General features: G+C 38.7%; 2 protein-coding genes and 1 long non-coding RNA gene across 6 annotated transcripts in view; all 3 read right to left on the reverse strand.

Moving 5' to 3' along the window:
* Positions 1–29: 29 nt before the first annotated feature.
* On the reverse strand, positions 30–3598 carry LOC107562966 (piggyBac transposable element-derived protein 4-like). Its single transcript, XM_016247725.1, has 4 exons — positions 3590–3598; positions 3361–3400; positions 3041–3226; positions 30–1266 (listed from the first exon to the last, which is right to left on the reverse strand). Exons 3-4 carry the CDS (start codon positions 3193–3195, stop codon positions 30–32), a joined length of 1392 nt encoding a protein of 463 aa, XP_016103211.1. The 5' UTR covers positions 3196–3226; positions 3361–3400; positions 3590–3598.
* Positions 3599–4409: 811 nt separating this feature from the next.
* LOC107562994 (uncharacterized) lies at positions 4410–5407 on the reverse strand. Its single transcript, XR_001606062.1, has 3 exons — positions 5347–5407; positions 4828–5016; positions 4410–4489 (listed from the first exon to the last, which is right to left on the reverse strand). It is a non-coding gene; the product is annotated as an uncharacterized lncRNA (long non-coding RNA).
* A 4858-nt stretch (positions 5408–10265) lies between these two features.
* The window catches only part of LOC107562990 (piggyBac transposable element-derived protein 4-like), an 11576-nt gene continuing 6145 nt past the window's right edge, over positions 10266–15696 (reverse strand). For 2 of the 4 annotated variants that reach the window (XM_016247758.1, XM_016247757.1), the window contains exons 2-7: positions 13227–13304; positions 13057–13143; positions 12479–12660; positions 12290–12334; positions 10946–12187; positions 10266–10833 (exon numbers count right to left, since the gene is read on the reverse strand). In XM_016247758.1, the coding sequence (XP_016103244.1) occupies positions 10602–10833; positions 10946–12187; positions 12290–12334; positions 12479–12660; positions 13057–13143; positions 13227–13304 (1866 nt within the window). In that variant the 3' untranslated portion in view covers positions 10266–10601. The remainder of the gene's footprint in view (positions 10834–10945; positions 12188–12289; positions 12335–12478; positions 12661–13056; positions 13144–13226; positions 13305–15696) is intronic. The other 2 variants (XM_016247759.1, XM_016247760.1) reach the window with 2 other exon arrangements.

Here is a 15696-nt window from a genome sequence, read left to right on the forward strand (position 1 = left end):
CTGGCTTCATGAAACAGGCCAAAGGACTATCACTGAAATTCTACTAACCTGTTGTAGTCCAGCACCACAGCTGGAATGGGAACCTCCTTAAGGGTCCGAAGTGCATCACCTTTCACCTTTCTCTGCACAGTATTACCTTCATAAGCTTTATGGAAGGTGGAGCACATCTGCACTTCCTGTGAGTCTTTCCACTCAATAAACAGAAGATTATCATCCCTGATCCAGCGCATGGTGCCGCGTGGAGCATTCTTCGACAATCTATTCACTGAGATTTTTGGGAAACCCTTCCTGGTCGACAAAACAGGGCCACAAGCCCAGAACTTTTTATGCAAGAGGTCCCTGAAGAGTGTGGGGCTGGTGTAAAATTTGTCCACAAACAGTTTGTACCCAGAGCCCAACATATTTTCATCCACCAATGCCATAACAGACTCATAGCTCAGGCCCACATTCTGTGACGCACATGACTTCCCCTCGTAAATTAAGAAGTCCCACGTATAGCCACAGGTGCAGTCTGTCAGAGCAAAGAGTTTGTATCCTCTATCTGTAGATTTGTCTTCCATGGATTGTTTGAGACCAGTTCTAGGCTGTGCTGCCACTATTCTTTCATCAATGGTGATGTTCTGAAAGGGATGAAAATGGGTCTTACAGGCCTCTCGAATGAGTTGAGATAGAGGTAGAATTTTACCTAACCGTTCATAGGCTGCTGTTCCCTTCTTTAAGTAATTTTTCTCATCTTCGATGGTATTGCTGAAATGAAGAGTATTGGCAATTGCCACAAATTTTTGATAAGACATGACATGAGCAGGAAAGGATGGACTGAAGTACTGGGACTCCCTCCAATATTCTGTCAGTAAAGAGCACTTCAAAAGACCTGTGTAAATGACCAGTCCTATGTACGACTTCAAGTCTTTCAGAGAAAGGAAGAGCCAAGGATTACCCACATCCTTGCACTTGCTCCCATAGACATTTGTGTGCCCTACAATAGACTGCATCATTGTTTTTGGAAAGAACAGCTGAAAAAACTGGAGAGGACTGCTACAATTGCTTGGTAAAAACTTTGGTCCAGGTTCTTGGACAGGTGTGAAGTCTAGCTGAAGCGGTTCAACATCTGTTTCATCTAAGCTGCGCCACCTTTCTGTAGATAAGCCATCATTTTCACTCTCCCTGCCATCTCCTCCAGCAGCAGAGCATGTGGAAGACAGACGGGATCTCTTTCTCTGCTGTAGGTCGCAGTCCTCATCTGGTGAGTAAATATCAGGTGAAGGCCTATTCCATGGAACAAGAAGAAGAAAAAACCAATTAGCAAGGTTCTTCACAACCGTGTTGATTAAATGCCTGTGTTCACACCAACACAAATGTTCAGTCTGTTTTTGCATGCGATTTGTTGGTTCAGACAAATGCATAAAAATGGCAGTAGGTTCCACTTCTAGAAGAGCAGTTATTCCTCTACACAATGCAGCACTGCACAACTTTGTTACTAACCTGGGCTGCGTTTCCCAAAAGCTTCGTAAGCCTAAGTAGTTCGTAAAAATGATCGTACGACTGATCTTAATATTACGGTCTGTTTCCCAAAAGCATCGTAACTTAAGTAGCACTTGAAAATCAATGTAGATCTATGAGTGCTCTGGGGTAATCGTAAAGCCCTAAGTGCATCGTAAGAAGACAGATTTACACGGTCACCTGCAGGACAATCGGCAGATTGCACCTTTAACTTTATTCAAGTGCAATGTGATTATAATATAAAGTTTTAATTGTACTTTATTGTACACTTTATTACTCGTTTTTATGAATTTATAAATGAAATAATTAAAAAGGGCAGAAAAAATAGAAATACACTTCTAAATTAAATGACTGAACAAAAAAATGAATAAAAGAAGTAATGTAGGAAAGTGTATTATTATTATGTAAAGTATAATATTACACGTATAAATATAATATAATAGTTATTATATCGGAGTTGTCTGGAACACAGCATTAGGTTAACATTTCAATAAACGAGCATGTCCTACAATTACGAGCCATTCTATAAGGTGACATTTCAGCACTTGACAAACGGATAGCGACTCCTAAGTAGCACTTAAAGCACGGTTACGTGTGCATTTTTGGGAAACGCATGTGAAACAATAACGAATGATCGTAAAATGACTCGTAGAAAACACTCTTAAGCTCTAAGATCAATCGTTATCGTTATTAAGATGCACAGACACATTAACTGCTGTTCATTCAAATATTCATCTTCATACTCATATTGTTGTACACAGGACTTTAAGACTTGTTTATGTTTAACAATTGCACAAGTACAAAGTCTCTCATGCTCTTCCATGAGCATGAGACCATGAAAAAAAAAAAGTTTATATGTTGAGTTTGTTAAAAGGTGATTTGTAGACACAGTAACACACAGGGAAGTCGTGGCCTAATGGTTAGAAAGTCGGACTCGTAACCCAAAGGTTGCGGGTTCGAGTCTTGTACCGGCAGGGATTGTAGGTGGGGGGGGGGGATGGACAGCACTCTCTCCCACCCTAAATACCACGACTGAGGTGCCCTTGAGCAAGGCACCAAACCCCCAACTGCTCAAAATGGCTGCCCACTGCTCCGGGTGTGTGTGTATTCACTGCTGTGTGTGTGCACTTTGGATCGGATAAATGCAGAGCTCTAATTCAGAGTATGGGTAGGCCACATCTCACGTCACTTTCATTGTCGATCTGTGGAGTGAAAAGTATTTTATTTTTATACTTAATTGTGTCAGAAGGCCCTAAATAGCATGTTGTTGCTGGTGTTTTATTATACATATATAAAAGCATAGTCCATTGCTATTATGACTATGGATTTTAAGATTATAAAAATAGTATTATTTGCTATGGATCTTCAATGATTTCATCAAATCCCCATTCTAACGTGCTGTTATGACAAAGTGCTGTTTGAAGGGGAAGTCCATACAATTACATTTCTTTGCCTCAAACATAATATTTAACCCACATTATAAATGTGAGTGCTAAAATACGGTGTTAAAAGAAAGTAAATGAGTCTCAGAAAAACTCACCAATCTAGAACAGGGTCAAGACCGTTCCTTAACATTTCCTCTGCTGTGCTGTCCACACTGCTGGCCACACTGTACTGGTCACAAACATACAGATCTTCATCATTACTGGCCACACTGTCCTCCACGCCATTCTCAGTACTTTTCTTTGGATCCATCGGAGAGTTGAGCAATCGATGCGAATGTATCCTGCTGAATGTAAGGTGAGTAAAACAGTGAATTAGTGGCCTCTGCATGTTTTAGGGAGTACAGACAAACCACACGCCACTGTAATCTCAAATTCATATATTATTTTTATTCCAATTTCCTATATAATGCCATACCGTTTAGCAGGCAAGTCGATGTTTATAGTGGCGTTGTTGACTACAGATAAGAATTTAAACTCAGTCAGTGTCTTTAAACGAACAAGACGGGCGCTTATAGTAAAGTTACTTAAACTTGAAGCCTGGTGGGTAAGCTGACAGCACCGCAAATAATATATAACAGTTTCGAAGATTAGCCGTAAAACTTTAAACAACTCACATGCTAAGGATATAAGCAACAATCACATACAAACTGTGTGTTCACTTGGTCTCCGCGCGGGAGTCACAGGAAGTGACGTATTTTTAAAATTATTATGATTATTATTATTTGAAATAACAGTAGGGGAATACAAAGTCTTACAAAAATATGAGTCTATAAAACACTACAACCCAAAAATTTCACATTTTTCAAAGATTAACTAAATATCGAATCAGTGTTGGGGAAAGTTACTTTTAAAAGTAATGCATTACAATATTGCGTTACGACCTAAAAAAAGTAACTAATTACGTTACTTAGTTACTTTTTATGGAACGTAATGCGTTATATTACTTTTGCGTTACTTTTTAAATATGAGCAGGGCTTGATTGTTTTTAATATAAGAAGTTCTATTCATAGCAACTATAGGCTAAAAGCCCTTTCACACCAAAAGTCATTTTTGCTTATTAGTATGGTTGAACTGGATCATCAAAGGTCAGCAGCAAAGATATTGGTTAATAAAATGGGATCAGATACATTTGTGTTATTTAACATATCTAATTATTGCAGGTTTGCGTCATATTCTGAGTTTGTGTTTCAGTGTTTTAATTAATTTTGATGAATACTAAATCTGTTTTTGGTGAGTGAGATGAATTAATGCACATTAACATTTAGTCTAGAACTACAGTAACATCATAGGTTGCGGGTTCGAGTCTTGTACCGGCAGGGATTGTAGGTGGGGGGAGTGAATGTACAGCACTCTCTCCCACCCTAAATACCACGACTGAGGTGCCCTTGAGCAAGGCACCAAACCCCCAACTGCTCAAAATGGCTGCCCACTGCTCCGGGTGTGTGTGTATTCACTGCTGTGTGTGTGCACTTTGGATCGGATAAATGCAGAGCTCTAATTCAGAGTATGGGTAGGCCACATCTCACGTCACTTTCATTGTCGATCTGTGGAGTGAAAAGTATTTTATTTTTATACTTAATTGTGTCAGAAGGCCCTAAATAGCATGTTGTTGCTGGTGTTTTATTATACATATATAAAAGCATAGTCCATTGCTATTATGACTATGGATTTTAAGATTATAAAAATAGTATTATTTGCTATGGATCTTCAATGATTTCATCAAATCCCCATTCTAACGTGCTGTTATGACAAAGTGCTGTTTGAAGGGGAAGTCCATACAATTACATTTCTTTGCCTCAAACATAATATTTAACCCACATTATAAATGTGAGTGCTAAAATACGGTGTTAAAAGAAAGTAAATGAGTCTCAGAAAAACTCACCAATCTAGAACAGGGTCAAGACCGTTCCTTAACATTTCCTCTGCTGTGCTGTCCACACTGCTGGCCACACTGTACTGGTCACAAACATACAGATCTTCATCATTACTGGCCACACTGTCCTCCACGCCATTCTCAGTACTTTTCTTTGGATCCATCGGAGAGTTGAGCAATCGATGCGAATGTATCCTGCTGAATGTAAGGTGAGTAAAACAGTGAATTAGTGGCCTCTGCATGTTTTAGGGAGTACAGACAAACCACACGCCACTGTAATCTCAAATTCATATATTATTTTTATTCCAATTTCCTATATAATGCCATACCGTTTAGCAGGCAAGTCGATGTTTATAGTGGCGTTGTTGACTACAGATAAGAATTTAAACTCAGTCAGTGTCTTTAAACGAACAAGACGGGCGCTTATAGTAAAGTTACTTAAACTTGAAGCCTGGTGGGTAAGCTGACAGCACCGCAAATAATATATAACAGTTTCGAAGATTAGCCGTAAAACTTTAAACAACTCACATGCTAAGGATATAAGCAACAATCACATACAAACTGTGTGTTCACTTGGTCTCCGCGCGGGAGTCACAGGAAGTGACGTATTTTTAAAATTATTATGATTATTATTATTTGAAATAACAGTAGGGGAATACAAAGTCTTACAAAAATATGAGTCTATAAAACACTACAACCCAAAAATTTCACATTTTTCAAAGATTAACTAAATATCGAATCAGTGTTGGGGAAAGTTACTTTTAAAAGTAATGCATTACAATATTGCGTTACGACCTAAAAAAAGTAACTAATTACGTTACTTAGTTACTTTTTATGGAACGTAATGCGTTATATTACTTTTGCGTTACTTTTTAAATATGAGCAGGGCTTGATTGTTTTTAATATAAGAAGTTCTATTCATAGCAACTATAGGCTAAAAGCCCTTTCACACCAAAAGTCATTTTTGCTTATTAGTATGGTTGAACTGGATCATCAAAGGTCAGCAGCAAAGATATTGGTTAATAAAATGGGATCAGATACATTTGTGTTATTTAACATATCTAATTATTGCAGGTTTGCGTCATATTCTGAGTTTGTGTTTCAGTGTTTTAATTAATTTTGATGAATACTAAATCTGTTTTTGGTGAGTGAGATGAATTAATGCACATTAACATTTAGTCTAGAACTACAGTAACATCATGTTCACACAGCGAGCACACAACGCCTCTGTACTCTCGATTTCTCCCAATATGGGGACAGGAGAGCTGTCAGTCAATAAATGGGAAACAAAGTAACTGGCATTACTTTTTTGAAAAAGTAACTCAGATATTTTCTTGTAAATTAAAAAAGTAATGCGTTACGTTACTAGTTACTTGACAAAAGTAATCTGATTACCTAACTCGTGTTACTTGTAATGAGTTACCCCCAACACTGTGTCTAATACATCAAGTATCCTCTTTAATAGTTGAGATGTCTTAACAGCTTTACGATGGTTCTATATTGAAGTTAGAGAATCATAGAAAACATTTAAATCAATGGAAAATAGTCTACTGTAAATAAAATTATTTTATTGGTGAAATGCAACTCCATATAGTTTTTAACTATACACCAGACAGGCATAAGTTTCGGTTTTCTTTTTATTTCTTCCTGTAATTGCAAGTCAATTAATGTCATTATAAACTTCCAAGGGGGAACTTCAGAGTATGGAACTGTTGGACAGTATTGTATAGTATGTAAACATGCCTTTCTTGCTTCTGCACTTCCTATCCATCCAAAACTCCTAAAATTTGATTTATTATGTTCCCAACACTCTTGTACTATTGCCGTTGTAGAGTGTAACTCACTATGCCCTTGTATGTTAACCCAATATGCAAGCATAAGTCTTCTAATGCTTAGAGGCATCTCCCCAATTTCTACCTGTAAAGCCGCTACTGGTGATGATTTAAATGCTCCACTACATATTCTTAGCGCTTGAGTTTGCTCTGTCTAATTTCTTTAAAGAGGTCATATGATGCGATTTCAATTTTTCCTTTCTCTTTGGAGTGTTACAAGCTCTTGGTGCATAAAGAAGATCTGTAAAGTTGCAAAGACTAAAGTCTCAAATCCAAAGAGATATTCTTTATAAAAGTTAAGAGTTAACCACACCTACCTAAAACGGCTCGTTCTAACACGCCCCCACATGTCTACCTCACTATGTGGGAAGATTTGCATAACGCCGCCCAAATGTTCACGCAAAGAAAGGTGACGTAACTTTTATTCTCACTGTAGTATTGTTGTTGTCGCTGCCACCATGTCCTGAAGACGCTGTGTGTTTTGTTGTGAAAGCGAAACTACTTTGTTTGGCCTTCCAAAAGAGGACGATATCTGCTTCGTCACGCCTGGAGCTGATCCGTGCTGGTCGCTGAGGAAATACATCAACTTCGCGCTGTGGATCACCGGATCGGCTTTCACCGTGGACGAAGCGGAGTCCAGCCCGGGGTCGTCACATGTGGTTGCCGCTCCTTCGTCGGATCCGCCGGCCGCGCCGTTCTCAAGCCTGCTGCCTCTGCTCACTCTAAGCTTTGTTTTTCATTGTGAAAGTGAAACTACTTTGTTTGGTCTTTCAAAAGAGGACACGACTACAAATAAGTGGTTAAGTTGTATATACCACACTGTTCCAGAACAGTTTAACCCAAATATTCAGATGTGTGCAGCACATTTTATAGAGGACTGTTTACTGATCCTGGTAGAGTAGACTACAATGCCGGCTGTTCTGACTCAGTCTGTAAGCACGTTTTCATTTAAAGAATTTGCCACTGATGATTCAAACGCGAGTTTTGGGCAGAGTAGAGTAGCACTTGTAGTTTGTCATTTCTCCGATCACAAATGCAGACATGGTTTTATGTTTACGCGGCGCGATGCGATGCAATGCAATGCGTAAAAAGACACTATAAGTCATTATAATCCGTAATTATGTCCCCACTGGATGCAACAAATGCCTGGTTTGTAATGGGTTTGAATGTTTATGTCTCGTCGCTCTGGCCGGACACGGCATCAATAGTATGGTGAGGGGCGTAACATTTCCGTCACACGCTTGAGGTATTCGGCCAATCACAATGCACTGGATAGCTGGCCAATCAGAGCACACCTCGCTTTTCAGACCGATGAGCTTTGTAAAAATCGACGCGTTTCAAAAAGGCGGGGCATAGAGGAGAAACAATAATGTACAGTTTGTAAAAAAATAATGTTTTTTTTTTAACTTTAAACCGCATACATATTTCATTACACCAAATACACAAAATAATGTTCTTTTCAGCAACATCATATGACCCCTTTAAGTATGTTTCTGATGCTGGCATAAGCTATACACCCATAGTCAAATGTTGACCTCATAAGAACCCAGTATATATTCTCAATGAAGACCTAGTCGCTCCCCAATCTAGTCCAGACAAACAAGGCAAGACATTATTAATTTTCTTACATTTTGATTTGATTTGATCAATTTGCGGTTTCCATGTCAACTTTTCGTCTAAAAGAACCCCAAGAAATTTAGTTACCCTAACTTGTTCAAGTTCTTGGTCATTTAACTTTAATGAAATTCATGAAGTTTCTTAGAAAAACAAATTACCTGTGATTTTAGGGCTGTATTTCCCACGAATGGTTTCATTTTAACCGGCCTAACGCTGAATCCAATCCTGTTTCATAACCATGGTAATTTCATTTTTTTTTATGTTACTTTTTTCATCCCCTTTCAGTTTGTTTCAGCACATTAAAACAAAGCCATTTAGAACTTAAATACAGCCTTCAGCCATAAAACGGTGCTAAAATTAATTTACATATCTTCTGTAGCGTCTGGACCAATCAGACACACTATTTTATTATTCATTAGATTAACAAACATTCACAGACCCCTCACCCAATAAACATACTGGGTGCCAAAATGTCTGTGAACAGGGCCCCGGGACCCTGGTTACCATGGCAACCCTGACACCAGATACATTTACGATCTAATGGAATGCGAGAGTCACCCCTCCCACTACAATGTCCATAGAAAATCCACAGTGCACAGTAGAAATGGACTTTTCTAATTAATTCATAGGTAAACCTTTCTTTGAATGAACAGTGTATCCTTCAGGTCATGGTGTATGTTGTCTTTGATATTTTTAGACTATTTTATGCATGCTTATGATGGAACGCATTCCTGTCATCATTTCACTATATGTAATCCTAGTTTAGTGTCTATGAATTCGCCTTCTTTGGTTTTGATAAGATGTGAGCTCCAACGCTCCAGGACTTCCTAAGTTTTGTGCCAGGCCTTCGGCCTTGTCTTTTCCTTTCAACAAGATTCTCTGACTCAAACTGGTTCTTTTTCATCAACCAACTTCAGCAAAGATCACTGGGACTTTCAGATTGCATCAAGCCTTTCTTTCAGACAGACAAGACTTGCAAGTATTCAAACTTAAGTCTTATTAATTGATATATTAGGTATCATTTGCACCTTTGTACAAAGGTATGTTTGAACTAAGAATCTGATGTTTCCCTCAGGTGTAAATCTGCTGAATATGCAAATGGTTCAATAACTTCATATTCTTATTTCTCTTCTCTTTAAAGGGTTAAGCTTTAACCCTTTCCTATACAAACTGTGTGTGTATGTGTGTTAGACCAGTTTATGTGTTTATATAGTATGTTAGACTAGTTTAAGTGTTTATGTAGTTAATAAAACCTTACTTGTATCACACTCGACGTGGTTCATTGTTTGCTCATAACTGGAGTCACTTAATCATGCAGATTTATGCTACAAGCTTTTGTAGAATTGTACATTAAGTAATTTCCCTTAACCAGGAAATTAACGTTCTTAGAATTGACAAGACAGTTGACCCTGAGAGGTCAGCTAAATATCTACAGCGGATCTAAAATATTCATAATTAATTAACTAGTTATGATTAATTATTCATATTTCCCATGAGCTGATTCGTTACACTTCGCAGAAAATGTTTTGACTGTTTTAATGCGTCTTGACTGAAGTGTCATTTAACGAGGTCGTAAATACAATTTCCAGTGTTAGATTTGTAACACGAGCAGGTAATGTGTGAGAAGTTAAACTTTCCTCTTGCGATGAAACTCACTGACAGACTCTTAATATAGTAACTCTATACCTATTTGTCTGTCATCACAGAAAGAGTAGCCGACAGTCATTAGATCTCTGTATAATGCTCTTGCAGGATAGCAGAGATGCATAATTCTAAGATAATCTTTTTTTTTCTGTAAATAAAAAAAAAATCTGTGGCAGATAAAATGTGGCCAAAAACCACTGCATTACCTCAAAATAACCTACAAAATGAGTGTGGAACCACATTGATTTGACCAAATTCTGATTCAAATGCCAGTGAAATGTTCCCTCACCAATGCATGTTTTCTCACATGTATAAACCAAACAAATACATAAAACGCACAATTTCATTCCATTCAAAACCATTTATTCCACTTTACAATGTAAATTACATTTAATTTACATATTCTGATAATTTTTTGAATGAATGCACCATGAATGAACAGTGGGGGGTGGGACAAAACAAAACACTGTTACATATACTGAAGCCATAAATCAAAAGCCTCTCATGTCGGTCCCTCTTGGGCTGAAATCACATCACGTCATAAGTCTTGCACGTGACTGGTGTTTTCTGGCAGCAGAGCCTGCACTTCCGCCTGCCACTGCTGTTCACTGTTATGTGCTTTGCCTTGTGGAATATAGCAGGAACTGCCGAGGAGGACCCGGAAGAAGAGGGAGCTGAGGGAACCGGTGCTTAGACCTGAGGACACATTTCTGTAAGCTCTAAAATAAGCGCCTCCAGGAATGCCTTTCTGGTCAAAAGCTTCTTGTTCTTTCCCTTGGCCATTAGCTCCTGCATGATGAATGCGTTCTCTACAATGATGTCCAAAAAGTGGTAAAACACACATTGATACCACTTTCCCGGTTTAAGCAGAGCTCGGTAATGTCCAGTAATGCGATCTGATGAATCAACTACTTCCATGTTCCTGTGTGGCATAAAAAGCATATTTCAAACTCTAAAAAGATCAAGGCATTTAATGCATTAAAGGCACAGGCACAATAAAGTGAAACAAGGAACATCAAATAAATTCAACTAACCTGTTGTAGTCCAGCACCACAGCTGGAATGGGAACCTCCTTCAGGGTCCGAAGTGCATCGTCCTTCATCTTTCTCGGCACAGTATCACCTTCATAAGCTTTATGGAAGGTGGAGCACATCTGGACTTCCTGGGAGTCTTTCCACTCAACAAACAGAAGACTGCCATCCCTGATCCAGCGCATGGTGCCACGTGGAGCGTTCTTTGACAATCTGTTCACAACTGTTTTTGGGAAACCTGTCCTGTTTGCCCAAATGGGGCCACAAGCCCAGATCTTTTTATACAAGAGGTCCCTGAAGAGTGTGGGGCTGGTGTAAAATTTGTCCACAAACAATTTGTACCCAGAGCCCAACATATTTTCATCCACCAATGCCATAACAGACTCATAGCTCAGGCCCACATTCTGTGACGCACATGACTTCCCCTCGTAAATAAAGAAGTCCCACGTATAGCCACAGGTGCAGTCTGTCAGTGCAAAGAGTTTGTACCCCATATTTGGGGATTTGTTTTTCACGCAGCGCTTCAGTACAGTTCTATCCTGCGATGTGACCATTCTTTCAAGGATGGTGATGTTCTGATAAGGATGAAAAAAGGTCTTGCAGGCCTCCCTAATGACTTGATACAGAGGTTGAATTTTACCTAACCGTTCATAGGCTGCTGTTCCCTTCCTAAAGCTGTTCTTCTCATCCTCCTTGCTATCACTTAGATGAAGGGCTTTGGAGATTGACAGAAATTTCTTGTAAGACATGATTTTTGCTGGAAAGGACAGACTGAAGTGCTCAGACACACTCCAATAATCTGTCAATGAAGAGCACCTGAACATACCCATGTAAATTACCAGTGCTATGTATGACTTCAAGTCTTTATGACAAATGTAGTCCCACACTTTGCCCTTTCTCCCTTGGCACTTTGCTCCATAGTCATTAGTGTGGACTACAATGGTCTGCCACATTTTTTTTGGAAACAGCAATTGAAAAAATTGTAGAGCAGTAGTGCACCTAGTTGGTAAAATCTGTGGCCCAGGTTCTTGGACAGGTGTGAAGTCTAGATGGGGTGGCTTAATATCTGCATCATCTGAGCTATGCCACTTTTCATTTGAAATTCCAGATGAACCATCGTTTTCACTTTCCCTGCCATTTCTTCCAGTAGTAGAAGATGTGGAAGACAGACGTGATCTCTTTCTCTGCTGAGGGGTGGGCTCTGAATCGCAGTCCTCCTCTGGTGGGTATATGTCATGTGAAGGCCTATGGCATGGCACAAGAAGTAAAAAACAGAATTATCAATTAATAAAATACTCCACAATCTAAATGAACAGGCTGGCAATAAAATGACCACTCAAAGCATACTCTGAATCGTAGTCCTCTTCTGGTGGGTATATGTCATGTGAAGGCCTATGGCATGGCACAAGAAGTCAAAAACAGAATTAGCAAATAATACTTAAATACTCCACAATCTAAATGAACAGGCTGGCAATAAAATGACCACTCAAAGCATATTTGCATTGTTATTTAGTACTAAATAAAAAAGAAACTTACCCATCTAGAACAGGGTCAAGACCATCAATAAACATCTCCTCTGCGGTGCTGTCCACACTGCTGGCCACACTGTCCAGGTCACAAATATCAAGATCTTCATCACAACTTGCTGTAACATCATTTGTAGTAATTTTCTTGGGACCCGCAGTAGAATGCAGAAGATCAAATGTCGCAGACGTTTGCTGTTGCATTTTAGATGGGTAAACAAAGAGTTAGTGATTTCTTTCTTTCTTTCTGGAAGCCAGATTATACAACATAAACCAAAATTCAGTTGTGTTTTATTCATTTATTCACAACCCAACAGTTTTTCTTAAAGTGCCCCTATTATGCTATTGTAATGTTTCCTCATTTTGTTTTGGAGGTCTACTACAATAGGTTTTCATGCTTCAAAAAAAAAAAAAAAAAAAGTACATTTTAAAAAATGTCATTATATACATTGCAGCATCACTTCTTTTCATCACTGTGCCTGAAACCATTTGTTCAAGGATCTGATCTATCTAAACCTCTCCTTTCCAAATAGCCTAGTCTGCTATGATTGGTCAGATAGCCCAGTCTGTTGTGGTTGGTCTGGCACTTACAGCGTGTGTCGCAAACAAAGTAAAGCACATTGCAGCAGTGGGTTTCCCACGACTCACACCCTCACATGACCCTGGACACTTGGAATCCTAAGGCAGAGGAAATAAACCTTGCCACTTAACAATACCACCACAACAAAATTCAGTAAAGATGCGCTTATTAATTTGCATACTTTTAAACTGTGCCATGTTTTGAGGGGTCTTGCAACAGTGTCACCTTCCCCAGCGAGCCCACTTTTTCCAGAATTGCCCTAAAAAAAATTAAACAAAATTACACAATTATGAAATATGTTAACACAGAGATGCAAATGCAGTAAGGTTAGAAAATATAATGACATTGCAGGGCAGAGTCACAAAATCCTCAAATATCATATTTGGATCCCAAAATGAATTTTTAATTGGTTAAAACATGATCAGACAAAGCTTGCAAAGCATGCACAAAGCACTTTTAAAAAAATGTGGTGCCACATTCAACAATAAATAACTTCAATGCAACATTTGCTGGAAAAATGGAGAAATAACTTATAAAAAAATTATCATGAAGCATGTGGCATTTCAAAGAATATTGTATATGCATTTATTTGGGATTTTCTTTCACTACCTCAAATGCAGCTTTGCTTTTCATTTCCAGTATTTGGTCAATTTTGAGTGGATGTGTTAACGGGGCCATGAACTGAAAACTGAACAAAATTCTCTTGATCTTTTGACACATAAAATATCATTGTAGCATAAAAACATTCTGTAAGTTTCAGAACTCAAAACTTTCTCGTTAGTCTAAAAACAGCTTATATTGAAGCCAATCTGCCAAAATGACAGGTTGTGGAATGTGCCACTTTATGACGTAATAGTGTGGCTAAACCCCGCCTCCGCAGAAGATGATCAACGCCTGCTTCTACATCATTGCCTGTTTAGCCCCGCCCACTGATTTGCATGGGTAGTATAAATAACGAGAGCGGCAAATGCAGGTCTACACAGAAATCAAACGATAAAGATGGCTCCAAAGACAACAAGACACTGAAGTGCCAAGTTGTGGAAAAACACAGTCTTTGCATTGCCTTCCTTCTGATCCCAGCATTAGGAAAGAGTGGATCATCATCAGACTTTAGCATCAGTTGTCATTCATTTGTGCACATATTACAGTCATTGCATTCAGATTGGATGCGTAATGTAGCGGCACTACACCAGCAGTGGTACAGTAGCAGTCGAATGGGCCCAGCAGTGTATGCATGTTTCTAAGCCATCTTCTGAATCAAGTGCGTATCATCATTGATCATTATTCAGATTTAAAAAAAAAGTTTTTGTGCTCGGACTCTGATTTCTGCAATACAACACAATTTAAGACAGAATTTTCACAGCCAAGCAATCCTCGCTGCAGGCCTGGTTTTAAGTGTTAGAGGGTGATAAGCATCCTCAGTTGAAGCCGTAATAATATCATATTGGCGAAACAGATTTGGCAAACGAGCAGTGCCAGTAAGCATTTATGTTTGCGCTCCAGAGAGCATCAAAAGTTTCTATTTCCAATGTGTTTTTGCAGGGTTGTGTAATGTAGCCAACCAGACATATCTGTTGATTTCATGAACACAATGGCCAATCAGAGGCATAAGTTAGAATCCACTCACCGCTCAAAACGCTCGAGTTTTAGTACAGTGCTAATTTCTGTGCACTCGCGAATCCTTTTATTATAACAGTGTCAACACAATGTAAATAAAAGATTCATCGTGTGTAGAGAATAATTGATTTTGACAGAACTTTGTAAGAATGCGATGATTAGTGACAGCTTGTTAGTAATTATAAAGGGAGCGATCTTGCACCATAGTAGTGGACGGGATAAAAATATATGTCAAAATAGATTTGCATTAAGGTTAGAGCACCCTCATTATTTTCCGAAGCACCCTCAGTGATGTGATTTCGGAACCGGACCTGCCTCGCTGTCATAATACAAACAGTATGTCCATTACAGAGAGGGTCGATTTTTAACTTCTAATAATTTAACTTCTTGACAATTGTATGTAATTTGTGTGCTTATCTTAATTCATGAGAGTGGCATATTTAATCTAAATGTGTAAATATAAAGCATTTTCTTCATCGCTATCACACAGTAAAAATGTGTGCATTCCAGAGCGTTGCGGCGTTGCATACATAATCACACCGTTTTGTGTTTATAAATTCTGATATGTGTGTGACAAGGTTTATACATCAGGCCTATCTGACTGGTGCAAATGTATTTTGTATATTTGGAGAACGACTGAAGACGAATTGGAGAAGCTTTTACTTTACGTTACAAGCATGCTATATATATATATATTTTTTTTTTTCCCCCAAAGGCTTTCAAAAAGTGGTGGGGACATGTCCCACCCGCAAATTACGCCTACGGTGGTGAAGAGCTGCCACATACCAAGGGCACGTAGTGGTGTGTCGTACTTAAAAACATCATGGTAAAAACAGAACACTATGGCGGCACCCTTTCTACTTGTATGTTGGGCTGGGCAATTTCTGATTTTATCGTTTAATTTGAATGTAATGTTTTACCACAATTTTATTTTGAAATCGAGGAGCTGCGGTTTTGCACAAAATATTAGCAAACGTTACAATTAGTCATGTTGACACTGATAACTGTTAAGGGGGGGGGGGGGGGGGTTTTCA

This window comes from Sinocyclocheilus grahami, unplaced genomic scaffold (genome assembly GCF_001515645.1).
Source record: "Sinocyclocheilus grahami isolate Dianchi unplaced genomic scaffold, SAMN03320097.WGS_v1.1 scaffold852.1, whole genome shotgun sequence".
Taxonomy (NCBI): domain Eukaryota; kingdom Metazoa; phylum Chordata; class Actinopteri; order Cypriniformes; family Cyprinidae; genus Sinocyclocheilus; species Sinocyclocheilus grahami.